General features: G+C 29.2%; 1 protein-coding gene and 1 long non-coding RNA gene across 2 annotated transcripts; both read right to left on the bottom strand.

The window, feature by feature from the left end:
- Window positions 1-4626: 4626 nt before the first annotated feature.
- On the bottom strand, window positions 4627-6729 carry LOC145318406 (uncharacterized). The gene is made up of 3 exons (XR_013879325.1): window positions 6634-6729; window positions 5933-6017; window positions 4627-5181 (listed from the first exon to the last, which is right to left on the bottom strand). It is a non-coding gene; the product is annotated as an uncharacterized LOC145318406 (long non-coding RNA).
- A 252-nt stretch (window positions 6730-6981) lies between these two features.
- On the bottom strand, window positions 6982-9873 carry LOC145315585 (uncharacterized). Its single transcript, XM_080155565.1, has 3 exons — window positions 9868-9873; window positions 9003-9086; window positions 6982-7979 (listed from the first exon to the last, which is right to left on the bottom strand). Exons 1-3 carry the CDS (start codon window positions 9871-9873, stop codon window positions 7284-7286), a joined length of 786 nt encoding a protein of 261 aa, XP_080011691.1. The 3' UTR covers window positions 6982-7283.
- Window positions 9874-14392: the final 4519 nt, after the last annotated feature.

Raw genomic sequence — 14392 nt, 5'->3', positions numbered from 1 at the left:
GAGGGAGTAATTTCCCCCCAAAGTTGACTACTGAAAATCTAATTTTAAGATTTTAGGGTAAAAATTTTAACCCAAAGTTTTTTTGTTCTAATATGATCCAACATGGTCCCCCAACACCAAAAATACCTTTGGACATGGTTTTGGACTTCTAGAACTGACTCTATATGCAATATAGTGACAAAAAAAATGTATAAAAAAAAGAAAATAAGTCATTAATCATAAAATTCTGTTAACTATAACATTGGATAAAATTGCTTGAAAAAAAATTCTCATAAAAAAAAACACACTGTATAATGATAAATTGTAACTTAAATTTACATTAAACAGCGGGAAGTAAAACTCACAATGCCATTTAAAGAAAACCTGCAGAAAATACACCTCTTTAACTGCTAAGAGACTGTCACAAGTAAGCCAAATACACTCAATTTGTAGCCACCAACTTTAATAACAAAAGAAGTTATAGGCATTTATAAATAACATTTAGGATGTTGGATATATTTCAAATTTTCCAACACTCATTTAAACATAAAACATTTACTCATTTAAACAAATTTCTTTATTAAGTTTTACCTGCTAGAAGTAAAATCACAAGCTTTTTTGGACAAAAAGTAATGTTTTTTTAATAATATTTCTTTAAGAGTGCCTTTCATCTTATCCAATACAAGCATCCAAAACTGGTAAGTCCAAACAAAAAACTAATTAGACATTGAAAAAAACCTTTATCCAACAATTAATTTTAAAAAGAAATTTAATATTTCAACAATGTCCTTTGGAGATATTTTAACAAATTTCAACAAATTTTTAAGCAATTTCTTTTTTTTCTTAAGATTGCCTTCCTCTGCAGAAAAAACGTGAATCCTAAAAGTTTTTCCATTTATTCTTTGAAAATAGCAAACCATCCCTTTTATAATTTTTGATGTGTTTTATTTCAATTAAGGTTTATGTTCTACCATGTCAGTACAATTTTCTGGTAATATTTCCTTTATTACAAATAAATTTTATTTTCACAACATACTTATTAGGGCTTGGCAGCAGCAACTAAACATCAGATTTAAACCAGTTTGCAAAATTTAAATTTTTTTGAAAAGAGGGATTGCCACATTTGGGTCAGGGTAAGACTTTAGGCTGAATTTTAAATTGTAAGATGTTGATTTTCTTGAGTCTTACAGACAGCTGGCATTCGGTTGCCGAGCCCCGACATATATTCTTTAAAAATAATATCCTGTTTAATTCATATTTTAATGTAAAATTTGTCTAATTATTTTTTTTGACAGGTAAAAAGAGCTGAATATGATTACCAACCTAATATTCTGAGCTACAATACATGCCTAACAAAGCCCCTGATTGAGCATCATACTGGATATAACCCTTTCATCTATATTTTAAGGTATAAATGTCTATTTCATTACCTTTAGAACATTATTTAGATAGAACACCTATTTATTGCATTGTATTATATATAGCTTTCTGTGGTTATAAAAATGTAAAATTAAAGGTGTAAAACCAGTTTTTTTAGCCCTTAGGGGCCGAAGTCATTAGCCAACAAAAGTTATATTAATTCTATATTTTTTATTTCTTGAAAATTGTCTGTTAGCTTAGTATAACTTAGTTAGTCCGTATAGCTTAGAACCTGTTGAAATCCTATGGATGTTAATCATTTCCGAAGGCATACTGTAAAAGCAATTTTAACATCAAAAGTATTTAACACAGAAAATGTGATTTTCTTGGCTGCTATCAAGAGTAGACAACTGAAATTTTTGGTAAAGATTCCTATGACATGTTTGCATCTAATCAATATATTGTTATGTTTCTCTGCCTCTTGGTTGTGCTCTAAAAGATGTAAACATTATTCTTTTAAGGTTTGTGATTCTCTTGAAGTTTTTTTTATATTATCTTTTTTTCAGTGTTATGAAAACTGAACATTTGTTCAAGAACTCAATTTGTCTGTTTGTCCATTCTATGATTTTTTTGTGCTTTGCTTCTTATGGATGCTGTCATCTTTGGTTTTAAATATTGATTCAACCACATTTTCATTGCAATTTGATAACTTTAAAAATCTGCAGGCACAATGATGTTTTGAAACTGTCAGCTTGGTGTTGGAATCCTTCCTGGCAACATTGTTATTAGAGAGAAATAAGAATAGAAAAACTGATTATCAATAGCTTGCATTCATGTGTATTATTCTTTAATAAAAAAACCTTACTAAGTTACTTGTAACACAATGAATTTAATATGCTCTCATGCTGTAAATATTTTGTTTAAATGGTTTCAAATGTAGTATGAAGTCGTTTTTTTCTATCTTGTTTTATGTATGTGAGAGATAGAGGGCTACAACTAAGTGACTTATTAGTAGCAAAGCTACTCTATAATTCAAAATGTCTGCCCATCCGTCCGTCTGAGACAAAGTGGGGATTTCCCTTTTTTATCAACATTAATGTTTATTGTATGATACTGCTTTATAATAATTTTTCCTGATATAAATATATTCATATTTTTTAAGCTTTGCTACTTATGGATATTGTCATCCTTGTTAATTAAATAAATGGTGTTTAATATATAAGAGAAGCAGAAAAATCTCAACTCACTTATTGCACATTGATCGTAATCCCTTTAAAAATAAGGATGACAATATCCATAAAAGCGTGAAAGTGAAGCTCTTAAATCAGACAGTAGGGCACACGAACATATACATTTGTAGTTTAGGAACTTTTATTAGTGTTTCGCTTATAACATTGTATCACATATAGTTGTCATATGGATCATTAATTAAACTAAGATAATTATATCATATACAAATTGGTTGTAAATACGTTAAAAATTAACTTTTTAAAATTGACCTACGGAATTTTTGGCCATAATTTTAGAGTTGCGCCGCTTTCTGAACTATGCTAAAAAACCACAATGCCAAGTTTGAAATCAATAGGACATTTCTACGTTGCCTAAATTAACTATTAGATAAATCCTTTTTTAACAGATGTAAGGATGAACTGACCCTAATAATGTAGAAAAGCATAACTTTTGAAAACAATAATGTCAAAATATTCAAATTATCAATAATTTGAAGAAGTTGAAACCTAAAGGAATATCTTAACATGCCCAATTTATTGTTAAAAGCTATTCTTTACCTGATGACGGACAGACCCTAATAGTAGAAAAACTTTCTTTTGCTATTCTTTTTGGCAGAATATCTCTTCACTGTACACATGCAAAACGATTCAGTGATGTGTGTTTTCCTTCTATGTAACGCACCCACTCTACACCTATGTCTGTCGTACATTCCTATGACAAAAATTAGTGCTTGAGCCTACTTATGAATATAATATGTATGCCTAAGTAACTTAATGGGAATGACTAAGTTTTATATTTTTATTGATAGATTTTAAACAAGGTTGACAACATCTGTAAGTAGCAAATAACAATAAAGAATGGATAGGCAAACGAGCAAAGTGAGTCAAAGTACTTATGCTCAGTTGTCATAAAAAGAAAAGAAGGAGAGATAAAATGCAAAATACTTAGAAAATTACAAAAATAAAAGTAAAGTCAGATTTAAAGTGTAGTTATAATTTTTCTGGCATAATTCACAAGAGTAAATCTTCTTACATGTATAGATCCCAATATGTCTAAATAAACTTTTTTCACAAGAATCTCAAGACATGACTTCTCTCTTTTATGGATATTTAACTCTTAATTAACAAATAATTTAAATTATGAAATTAATGATGAATACTTCTTTTCACAGGAATCAAGTATGGCTTTTCTCCCTTATAAAGAGTAAATTTCAAATTTGTATAGAAAGATTTTTTAACATATATTACAAGAGTATTACTCTAAGTTTCTAATCCAGAATGGATATTATATTAATCAGTTTTAAAGCCTTAGACCGATATGGATCTCCTTTACAATGAAGCTTCTCAAGTCCAGAAAACCAATTTGAAGGAGGGTACCATTACATTAACCAACCGATGAGAAATAGCCCCACAAAAAAATCCACCTACCATCCCCTCCAAAAAAAAAAAATTAAAGGTCTGTCATTGTGATCTTTATATTATCTAGCAACATATTATGTAGTTTCGTTCCGAAAAATCTCATGAACTGCTGGAACGATATGGCTCTCCTTTATACAGTGATGGTATTAGTTTTAGTAAAAAAGAGCCTTCTACCACCTAAAATAGTATTTGATATAAGCTCCCTGGAGACTTCTAGTGGCGTAGCCGCTGGCATAGTATATAAAATTGATGCAAAATTGCGTAAATAAAGGATTATGTTTAAGAACATACTTACATTTTAGGACTTGAATTATAGAAATGCGTTGCTTAAAATATTGAACCTTGTGGAATAAAAAGTTGTTTTAAGAAAAGTTTAAATCACCATGGTCAAAAATGTGGAGTTTCTTGTAACGATTTTAGAGTTGCTATGCTTTTGAAATCGTACCTAACTGTTATAGGATTCATTACACAAAGTTTGGAATCGACCGGACAATTCTAAATAAGTTATAGAAAAGCTTTGATAAGAAAAACGAAGGTTTAAATAATTTTACAATATTTATTGTACATTATAGAAACATGTCAAAATATAAACAAAATATTTGTCATTTTAAATACAAATATTGTATTATAAACTAATAGGATGTCATTCTTCATGTATGTATACATGGTCAATACTACCTCATAAACGGCTGGACAAAGATGATATTACAAGTATTTTTTAAACGGATAATACATTAAGTATGTTTTTGATTTTTTTATCTCAGAAAGTAAAATAATATTATTAATTCTCTGATAAAATCTTTACAGCACTCTTATTCATTTACATTTCAATAGAGAGAGGATCCTCTTCAAATATTTCTTCTTCTTTTATTTCTTCCTTGATATAAACTTCTTCACATTTAATTAAACTAATAGATACAGAAGTTGGAACTGTATTAATACAGCTTTTCATCATTTCTAGATGTCCTAGGGATTTTTTATGTTTAGATATATCTGAACTAGAGATATAATGTTTGTCACAAAGTTTACATGAGTATGGTTTATCACCAGTATGAATTTTTTTGTGTAAAGTCAAGTGACTACCAGTTGCAAAGGTCTTTTCACATTGATTGCATGAGTATGGCTTCTCTCTAATGGATTTCTCTTTGTTCCCTGTGAATGTTAGTTACTGACTGACGGTGATACAATTATCAACCTAAATTGTAAAAATTATTTACATTTATTAAAATTAAAGCAAAACTAAATCTCCGCCCATTTACCTCATTCTGTTCATCATACACTCCTCCTACTTATAATCAGAAGCTGAGTTAGGAAGTGTTTCAGTGAAGGGGGATTATAATAAATAAATTCTGGCGAGAATTATTATCATATTCTAAATCTGTACATTTGTTAGATAAGTTCTACAAAATAATGTAAATAATTCTGTAAAACTAAGATGGAAATATAGGTTGTTATTAAAAGGTTGTAAGATATAAATATAAAAGACATCAAACAAAAATAATGGTAAATAGTTATACAGTAATATTTAGGGAAACTTTCACACAGCCAGATGGACAAAAAGATGTTATAAAACTGGAATTATAGAGTACTTAGCTTTGCATACTTAAAATGAAAGACTTTAGAAATGTTACATAGTTATATCCATACAAGGGTTAAATTATTCACAGCTGTGAAATATTTGTTTTCTCATTTAAAACTCCTCGAGCCATGGAAGAAAAAGATATTAATGATTAACTTCTATCAGGAGCAATGAGCATATAAATTACTAATTTAGAGGTGTTGCAGAAGGGAGCTGGAGGGGGGTGATAGGGCAAAATTAAGGGTAGTGGAGACCCCATAGACCCTTTAAAACATTTCAGTCGGGGAGTCAAGGTAATTTTAAAATAGTTAATAAATCAAATAACATATCTGGAGTAATGACGTAGAGCACAAAAAACTATAAATACCTTATAATAAAAAGTACTGTATATTGTAAGTCCCTCTGTTCACTGTGAAAGTTAGTTGCTGACTGACATTAATACAATTATCAACCTAAAATATAAACAATTTTTAACTCATTTTTAAAAATAAAACTTAACCAAATCTCCAGACTCTGCCCATCTAATTGTTATGATGCTTAATGCGAACTCCTCCCACTAATACCCAATCAGAAACTTATTCTAGCAGGAAATTATTTTTTATATTTATAAAAAAACATAGAATAAATAAATACCTAATCTATCCTACCTACATGCTTAAGTTAAATTAAATAATGTTAAGTAGCCCCACAGGGTTAGGGCTTACCGATTTATGGATGCTGTAATCCTTGAATTTATTATATATTTAATTTAGACCTTTAGCAAAACAAAAAGGTGTAGAACTCTTGTCTTTTCTTCTACCAAATTTCTATCTTTCGTCTATGTCTTTTCCCCTCTACACCAAGATTAAAGGGTTTAATTGTCTATGATTAAAATTTCTAAATCTCATAGAACTTTTTAACAATGAACAATCGTGAACAAGAACAAGGAAAAAGAGACATCGCTGGACGTACCAGCGGCGCTGGCTCTCACGGAGGAATCATATTTCTAGAACCAGCCATGTAAATCCTAGTAATTTGGACCCCTTAGAGAATAATGTGGAGCCTTCAATATGAATAAAAATAAATAACCTGTGCATTTAGAAACAATATAGATAGGAAACTTGTTTTATTTATAACATTGCTATCTATACTTGGTGCATTTTTATGTATTATAAATATTTATCTGAAAATAATATATTTACATTTGATAAATATTCTATTCACACAGAAACCAATAAATAAATGACTGTCATTATGCTTAAAAACATCAAAATTATTCACAGAAAATCAAAGTATAACGGATCATTGTTAAAAAGTAAGTTGTAAGCAAAATAAAAAGGGAGATTAAGGGGTTAAATAAGCGAATTCACATATCAATGAAAATCAAAACAAAACTTAGATTTTTCATATATTTGTCCAAAAGTTATTTGTCTTTGTATAGAATTTGATAAATAAAGATTCAATTGCGGTGTTTTAACAGTTTAAATGAGATTTAGATCAATTTATAAAATTCACTATCATGTCTCTCTAAATAAATATTTGTAACCTATGACAATTAAATAAAAATGAATTCTAAAAATAATGTACAAAAATTAATTGATATAAGTCTAAAACAATGGAGTAAGCATTTTATATCAGGATATATATGACCTTTACAGTTTTATTTTATGATGAACAATATCAATAGTATCAATTCTATCTTCATCATAATTCTGTTCACAAGAAAGAGGATCTTCTCTTTAATGTTTAATATTTTCTTCAATATTGTCAGCTCTCATCTGGATAGAGAGAGGATCTTTATCAAATATTTCTTCTTCTTTAATTTCTTCCTTGATATAAACTTCTTCACCTTTAATTAAACTAATAGATACAGAAGTTGGAACTGTATTAATACAGCTTTTCATCATTTCTAAATGTCCAGGAGATTTTTTATGTCTTGATAAATCTGAACTAGAGACATAATGCTTGTCACAAAGTTTACATGAGAATGGCTTCTCTCCTGTATGAACTCTTTTGTGTTCAGTCAAACGACTACTTCTGTTAAAGGTCTTTTCACATTGATCACATGAGTATGGTTTCTCACCTGTATGGATCCTTTTATGACGGGTCAATTCATCTTGCCGTGCATATGCTTTTTCACATTGATCACATGAGTATGGCTTCTCTTCTGTATGAATTCTTTTATGTCTAGTCAAATCACTACCTGATGTAAATGTCTTTTCACATTGATCACATGAGAAAGGTTTCTCTCCTGTATGGAATCTTTTGTGTTTAGTCAATTGACTACTAGTTATAAATGTCTTTTCACATTGATCACATGAGAATGGTCTCTCACCCGTATGTACCCTCCCATGAACCACCAAGTTAGATTTATGTTTAAAATTCTTATTACAAATATCACAGGTATTCATGCTGGTATATCTTCTCTCAATCTCCTGAAATATTATTTTTGTTAATTAAAACACAAAATACAAAATTAAACAAGAATGACAACTTCCATAGAAGCAAAGCAAGAAAAAACTGACGCCGACGGCCAAACAAAAGCTATATCCAAGTTGTTGTCAACAAAGCTAAATATTTTTTAACTGTATAAAGACCTTTATTTAACAATTTTACAGATACATTACTTATTGTTAAAGGCATCATCAGAACAATTTACTATAAGAGCTACTGTTATAAACGTACAGACAAATATAAGAAACCTTAGCTTTTAAAATTGTAGAAATAAAGTAATAAACAAGGATGACAACATTTATAAAAGCGAATCTGACAAACAAGGAATGACAGCAATTATATTGTGTACAGAGGTTGAAATGGTTTTATTACCCTCCCCCATCTTTGGGTTACATAACCCAACCACCCTCCCCCCTCTCCCCAGATTTTATTATTTATAATTATTTTTTATAATATTTAGCAACTCCTCCTACTGTAATTGTTCTAAATCAATGACAAATGGGCGGAGTTATAATTTAATATTTTAGGCAGAGGAGTAAAATGAGGCATTTCAAAGTTTAAGGTAAACGCCCCTGGTATTATCCTCTTAGGAAATTTTTCTCAAAATTTGACAATTTTATACCCCTCCCCCCAGAAAAACGGCCCCCTGGCCTGCCTAGCCGCGGGCGCTCGGCCCCCTAGCCATATAACCTAACCTAGCCTATTTTAACCCAGTCATTTAGTAGGGGGGGGGGGGGGGGAAGGTATAAAATTGAAAAAAATTGAAGAAAAAAATTCCTAAGAGGATAACGCCACGCCCCTTTATCCCCATCCCAGGATGTACCTAATTACTACAGGAATCACCATACTAAGTTTGAAATAGAAAAGACAATTCTAACATGACTAAAGACGTATGGACGGACCAACCTTAATTATAGAAAAGCTTCGCTTTTAAACATCAGCATTGAATAGCACAAGAGAATGAGTCTGGAGTAATGACATAAAGCAAAAAAATATAAAAATACCTTATACTGTAAAGTAGATATAATGGATTTCTCTCTGTTTACTGTGAATGTTAGTTGACGACTGACAATGATTAAATTATCAACCTAAATCATAAACAATAGTTAACTCATGTTTTATTAAAATAAAACTGCACAAAATCTCCGCCCATTTGCTCAAATATGATATTCAAGACGGACTCCTCCCACTTTTAATCAGAAACTGGACAAGTAGATAGTTTTGTTAACGGGTTGTGATGTAAATAAAAATTCTGGCGGCAAATTATTGTTTATTATTCATTATTACATGAGTAGGTTTTAAAATGTATATGTTAATTTGTTATTATATCAGAATAATGTATTATAGAGGATTAAACAAAACAAATGTAATCTTATTATTGTGTACGTATAGACCAATGCAAAGGACAAAAATGTTATAGATTTGCTTTGCACATAAAATATAAGATATTAAATTACCTTTCATGAGTTTATGCCTCTGCGGATTTCTCTCTGTTCACTGTGAAAGTTATTTTCTGACTGACAATGATTCTATATTCTATAATCAACCTAAACTATAAACTCTTGTTTTATTTAACATAGAGTAATCTCCGCCTATTTACTTAAACATGATACTCAACGCAGACTCCTCTTACTTCAAAAAAATTCTGGCGGCAAATTATTATTATATGAAATAGGTTTTTAAAATGTACAGATTTCAATTTATGTTGTAACATTGCTGTTTCACCAATTCAAAGTTTATTTTAATGATTACAGGGTGACAGACAAAAATATATTTATGGCGGAATGTGTACAAGATTGATTGATAGATTTTATAAATGTAAAATAAATTCTTGTGGCTATCCTAAACTATAATCACGGAAGGACATACCGACATATTAATGACCGGCTCACTTAGAGTATTTTTAAACTAAAAGAACCATTCTTCTCGTACTACTATATCTAGTCAAACTTAAGAGTTTTTTTGTCTTACTTACTTAGACTGACGGATTGATGTACCGACATACGAATGTCAGGATTATAAAAAAAGTGAATAACCTGTGTGTTTGTAAACAAAAATAGTAGAAAACTTCTTTCTTATTCATATCTATACTCTGTGCATTTTTATTTGTTATAAATTAATCTGAAAATAATAAATCTACATTAGACAATTATTTTATTTACACTACAAGATAAATAAACAAATTAATAAGTCTTTATACTGAACAACAATAAAATCATTAACGTAAAAAAGTCATTTAAACACCAAGTTGCTAATGAAATAAAATGGAGACAGATTTAATGTGGAGATCCTGTAAAACCAAGTGTAAAGTAAATATATTTAGAATTTAGAAACAACGAAGAAAAATTAAATATTCACATATCAATTGAAATAAACAAAATAGCTTTAGATGTTGAAAAATGAATAAAAAATTGAAACAAATAAAGATAAAATGCAGATTTTTAAGATGAAAAAAAAATTAGATTTTTATTTGAATTGAGCATTAATCCTGTCTCTCGAAGGAAACATTTGTATCTTATGACAATTAAATGTTTATACATATTTATATTTTATGATGAACAATATCAATAGTATCAATTATATCTTCATCGTAATTTTGTTTACAAAAAAGAGGATCTTCTATTTCTTGTTTAATATTTTCTTCAATATTGTCAGCTCTCATCTGGATAGAGAGAGGATCTTCATCAAATATTTCTTCTTCTTTAATTTCTTCTTTAACATCAGCTTCTTCACATTCAATGAAACTAATAGATACAGAAGTTTTAACTGTATTATTACAGCTTTTCATCATTTTTAAATGTCCAGGGGATTTTTTATGGGTTGATAAACTTGAACTAGAGATATAATGTTTGTCACAAAGTTCACATGAGTATGGTTTCACACCAGTATGAATTCTTTTATGTGCAGTCAAAGTACTAAGTTGAGAAAATGTCTTTTCACATTGACCACATGAGTATGGCTTCTCACCAGTATGAACCCTCCTATGGACAGTCAATCATCACAAGTTTTGAATGTCTTATCACATTGATCACATGAGTATGGTTTCTCTCCTGTATGGATTCTTTCATGGAGAGTCAATTTACCACTTTGTTTGAATGTTTTTAAACATAGATCACATTTGTATGGCTCCTCACCAGTATGGTTCCTTTTATGGACAGACAATTGACTAACAGTAATAAATGTCTTTTCACATTGATCACATTTAAATGACTTCTCACCAGTATGAACCCTCATATGAACAACCAAAGAAGATTTCTGTGTAAAATTCTTGTTACAAACATTACAGGTATTCATGCTGGTATATTCTCTCTCAATCTCCTGAAATATATATTTTTTAATTAAATACAAAATGATTAATGGTTAAAAGGATATTTTTAAATTGACACAAAATATATAAAACTATGAAAAATATAAAGAAATTTAGGGATTGAAATTGAAAAATAAAGAAAAAACTTATATATTTGTTTATAGACCCACCACATTTATGTTTATTATGAAAGAAAATTTAGAAACTTCTCCTAAAACATTTGTTCTAAATTAATTGATTTTTAAAATATTTTAGAGGGTATACAGTGATGACAACAAACCAGACTTTCAGAAAAAATCACTTTGATAAAAGATGAAAAGATGCATAATTCTTATTTGCATCAGAGCAGTACAGTTACATCATGTGTAATATAGAGTAGGTAATGTATTCAGATATGTTATCAAAACAAGGCTGACAAGATCCATAAAAGTGAAGCTCTAAAACTGCATGACAAACAAACACTTGAAGAGTGTCAGAACTGAATAATCAAAATAAATTTTTATATGTACAGGGCGTTTCAAAAAAACTGCGTTTTCCAAATTTGGGAAACAACCTTTAGGAGTACAAAAAAAAATAATTATATGTCAATATTCTCTATAAAAATATGCATCGAAATTGTTACAGGTGTTTTTTAATATCTCTGAAAATAACGGCGCATTTTAAAGCATAAATATTTCAAAAGATGCGTATGATGCATTTTTCTGGTAGAATTTTGTGCCTTAAGGTTGGTTTTCAAAAATTTATTCACTTGAAAACAACATCTTAATACGGCCAATACAATTTTCTACCAATTAAACTAAAAATTTCATTTAAAATTCCCTCACTGAAAACAAATATTCAGTTTTTCTTTTTGTATACTTAAGAAACATGACCTTAAAAATTGCTCATGTTCGTAAATCCCCACCTCTCATTTATTCTTATAATCCTTTAATTTGATTGACAGGTTAAGATATAAACTCATAATTTATCCATAATTTGTAATTAAATGCTTTAATAAAAACAATTCAAACTTCAATAACTTTTTTGTCTTTAGAGATTTTTTTGTCAAATAAAAAGGATTTTTTTTCTTTTAACTATAACCTACGTTATTAAAGAAGATTCTTTTACTGCAAATGCATCACAATCAAGAAATGTGAAAAAATGACAAATTGCAGTTTCTTAAAAATGCTTTTGTGAGGAGCCGTATTTTTAGAGATAATGAAAAACACCTGTTATAAATTTGATGTACTTTTTTACAGAGAATAAGGACATATAATCGTTTTTTCTGTATTCCTTCTGGTTGTGTCAGAAAAACGGAAAACGCAGTTTTTTTCTGAAACACCGTGTACATAAATAAAATTAGTAAATTTCTTGCAAAACTGTATATTTACAGACTATTTAAGGACATACTTACAATTTTCTAACTTTATTGTACCTTGTAAACATATAGTAATAGACATTCTGGTAACAATTATACAGTTGCTACTCTTTCTAAATCGTACATAATTCCTACAGGAATTACCATTTCATGATTGAAATCAATAGGACTATTCAAATATGTCTTAATTAATGAAAAGAGCTAACCGTTCTGAACGTACTTACAGACAGGCCGATCCTCATTATAGAAAAACTTCGCTAACAGATGTAACCCTATTTCTTTTTGAAGTTATAATGAAATAAAGTAAAGCGCAAAAAATATAAATACCTTATGATATAAAATAGATCTGTACAATGGATTCTCTCTGTTCATTGTGAAACTTAGTTGCTGACTGACATTGATTCAATTATCAACCTAAAATATAAACAATATTTAACTCTTTGTTTATTAGAATAAAGCTAAACCAAATCTCCGCCTATTTACTTGCACGGACTCCTCCTACTAAAACCTGATAAAAAATTGGACAAGCATTTTTTTTATAAAGGGTGTGGAGTTATTTAAAAGAAAATTTTGGCGACAAATTATTATTTAGATAAATGAGAAACTTGAATAGGTTCAAGAATAGATTTGGATTAATAAAAGTGACATGAATAATTATTGTCTTAATTAAATGGATATTATAGGTATAAAAGACCTGTATAATGTTTGAAATTATATTAGATTTTACCCCCCCCCCCCATCCCCCAACATCTCCAACTAAACCCTTTGAAACCCCTAAAAAAACATTTGCAAGTGCTTCTTACCTTGGTTTTTACAAATAAGGTACAATTTCACACCTAAAATGCGGGTTATAACCTGTCACAAAAAAAATTACCCCCACATCCCAAAAAAAGCTTGGAGGTCCTTGACAAGCATCTAACAAGCATTGAACATGTTATTATCTGCAATGATCAACAGCCCCTTACTTGGCTAAATAGTGAATATAAATGTTCACAAAAATCTTGCAAACAGCTACAACAATTGGGGAAGTTAAGCAATGACCCCCCCCCCCAAAAAAAAAAATAAATAAAAGCAAAGCTCTAAATTCAAAAGAAGGGACAAAATTTTTTTTTCTTTATTTTATCATAAAGATGCCTTGCCTACAATAATGTGATTTGTTGTCCTAGGAATCATTATTCCAGAAAATACATCAAATAATCATATAAAAAAAAAATCAGCAATTTTTCATAGGATGCAGGGACTTTCTTGTAACTATTATAGAGTTACTATGCTTCCTAAATCTTACCTAGCTGTTAAAGGAATCACCATGCAAAGTTAAAAGGACCATTCTAACATGTCTAAATTAAAGTACAGACGGAGATACAGATTGACCGAACCTAATAATAGAAATATTTCATAATAAAGTGAATAACCTGCGCTTTTGTAAACAAAATTAGGAGAAAACTTCTTTCTTATTGACATCTATAATCTGTGCATTTTTATTTGTTTTAAATTAATCTGAAAATAATATATTTACATTAGACAATTATTTTATTTACACTACAAGATAAATAAACAAATTAATAAGTCTATAAACTGGAAAACAATAAAATCATTCATGTAAAGAATCATTTAAAAACATTTAAATTTGTAAGTGAAATAAAATGGATATAGGATTAATGTGGAGATCCTGTAAAACCAAGTATAAAGTAAGTATATTTTTAATTTAGACACACCATAAAAAAATTAAT

The sequence above is a fragment of the Acartia tonsa genome, chromosome 4 (genome assembly GCF_053477335.1).
Source record: "Acartia tonsa isolate MP-2025a chromosome 4, ASM5347733v1, whole genome shotgun sequence".
NCBI classification, from domain to species: Eukaryota; Metazoa; Arthropoda; class Copepoda; order Calanoida; family Acartiidae; genus Acartia; species Acartia tonsa.
This window is presented reverse-complemented; position numbering and strand designations above follow the sequence as displayed.

Coding starts and splice junctions, on each gene's coding strand:
- LOC145315585 (XM_080155565.1), bottom strand. Junction 7,980..9,002: donor TATCTACTTTACAGTATAAG/GTATTTTTATAT, acceptor ATAATATTTCAG/GAGATTGAGAGAAGATATAC.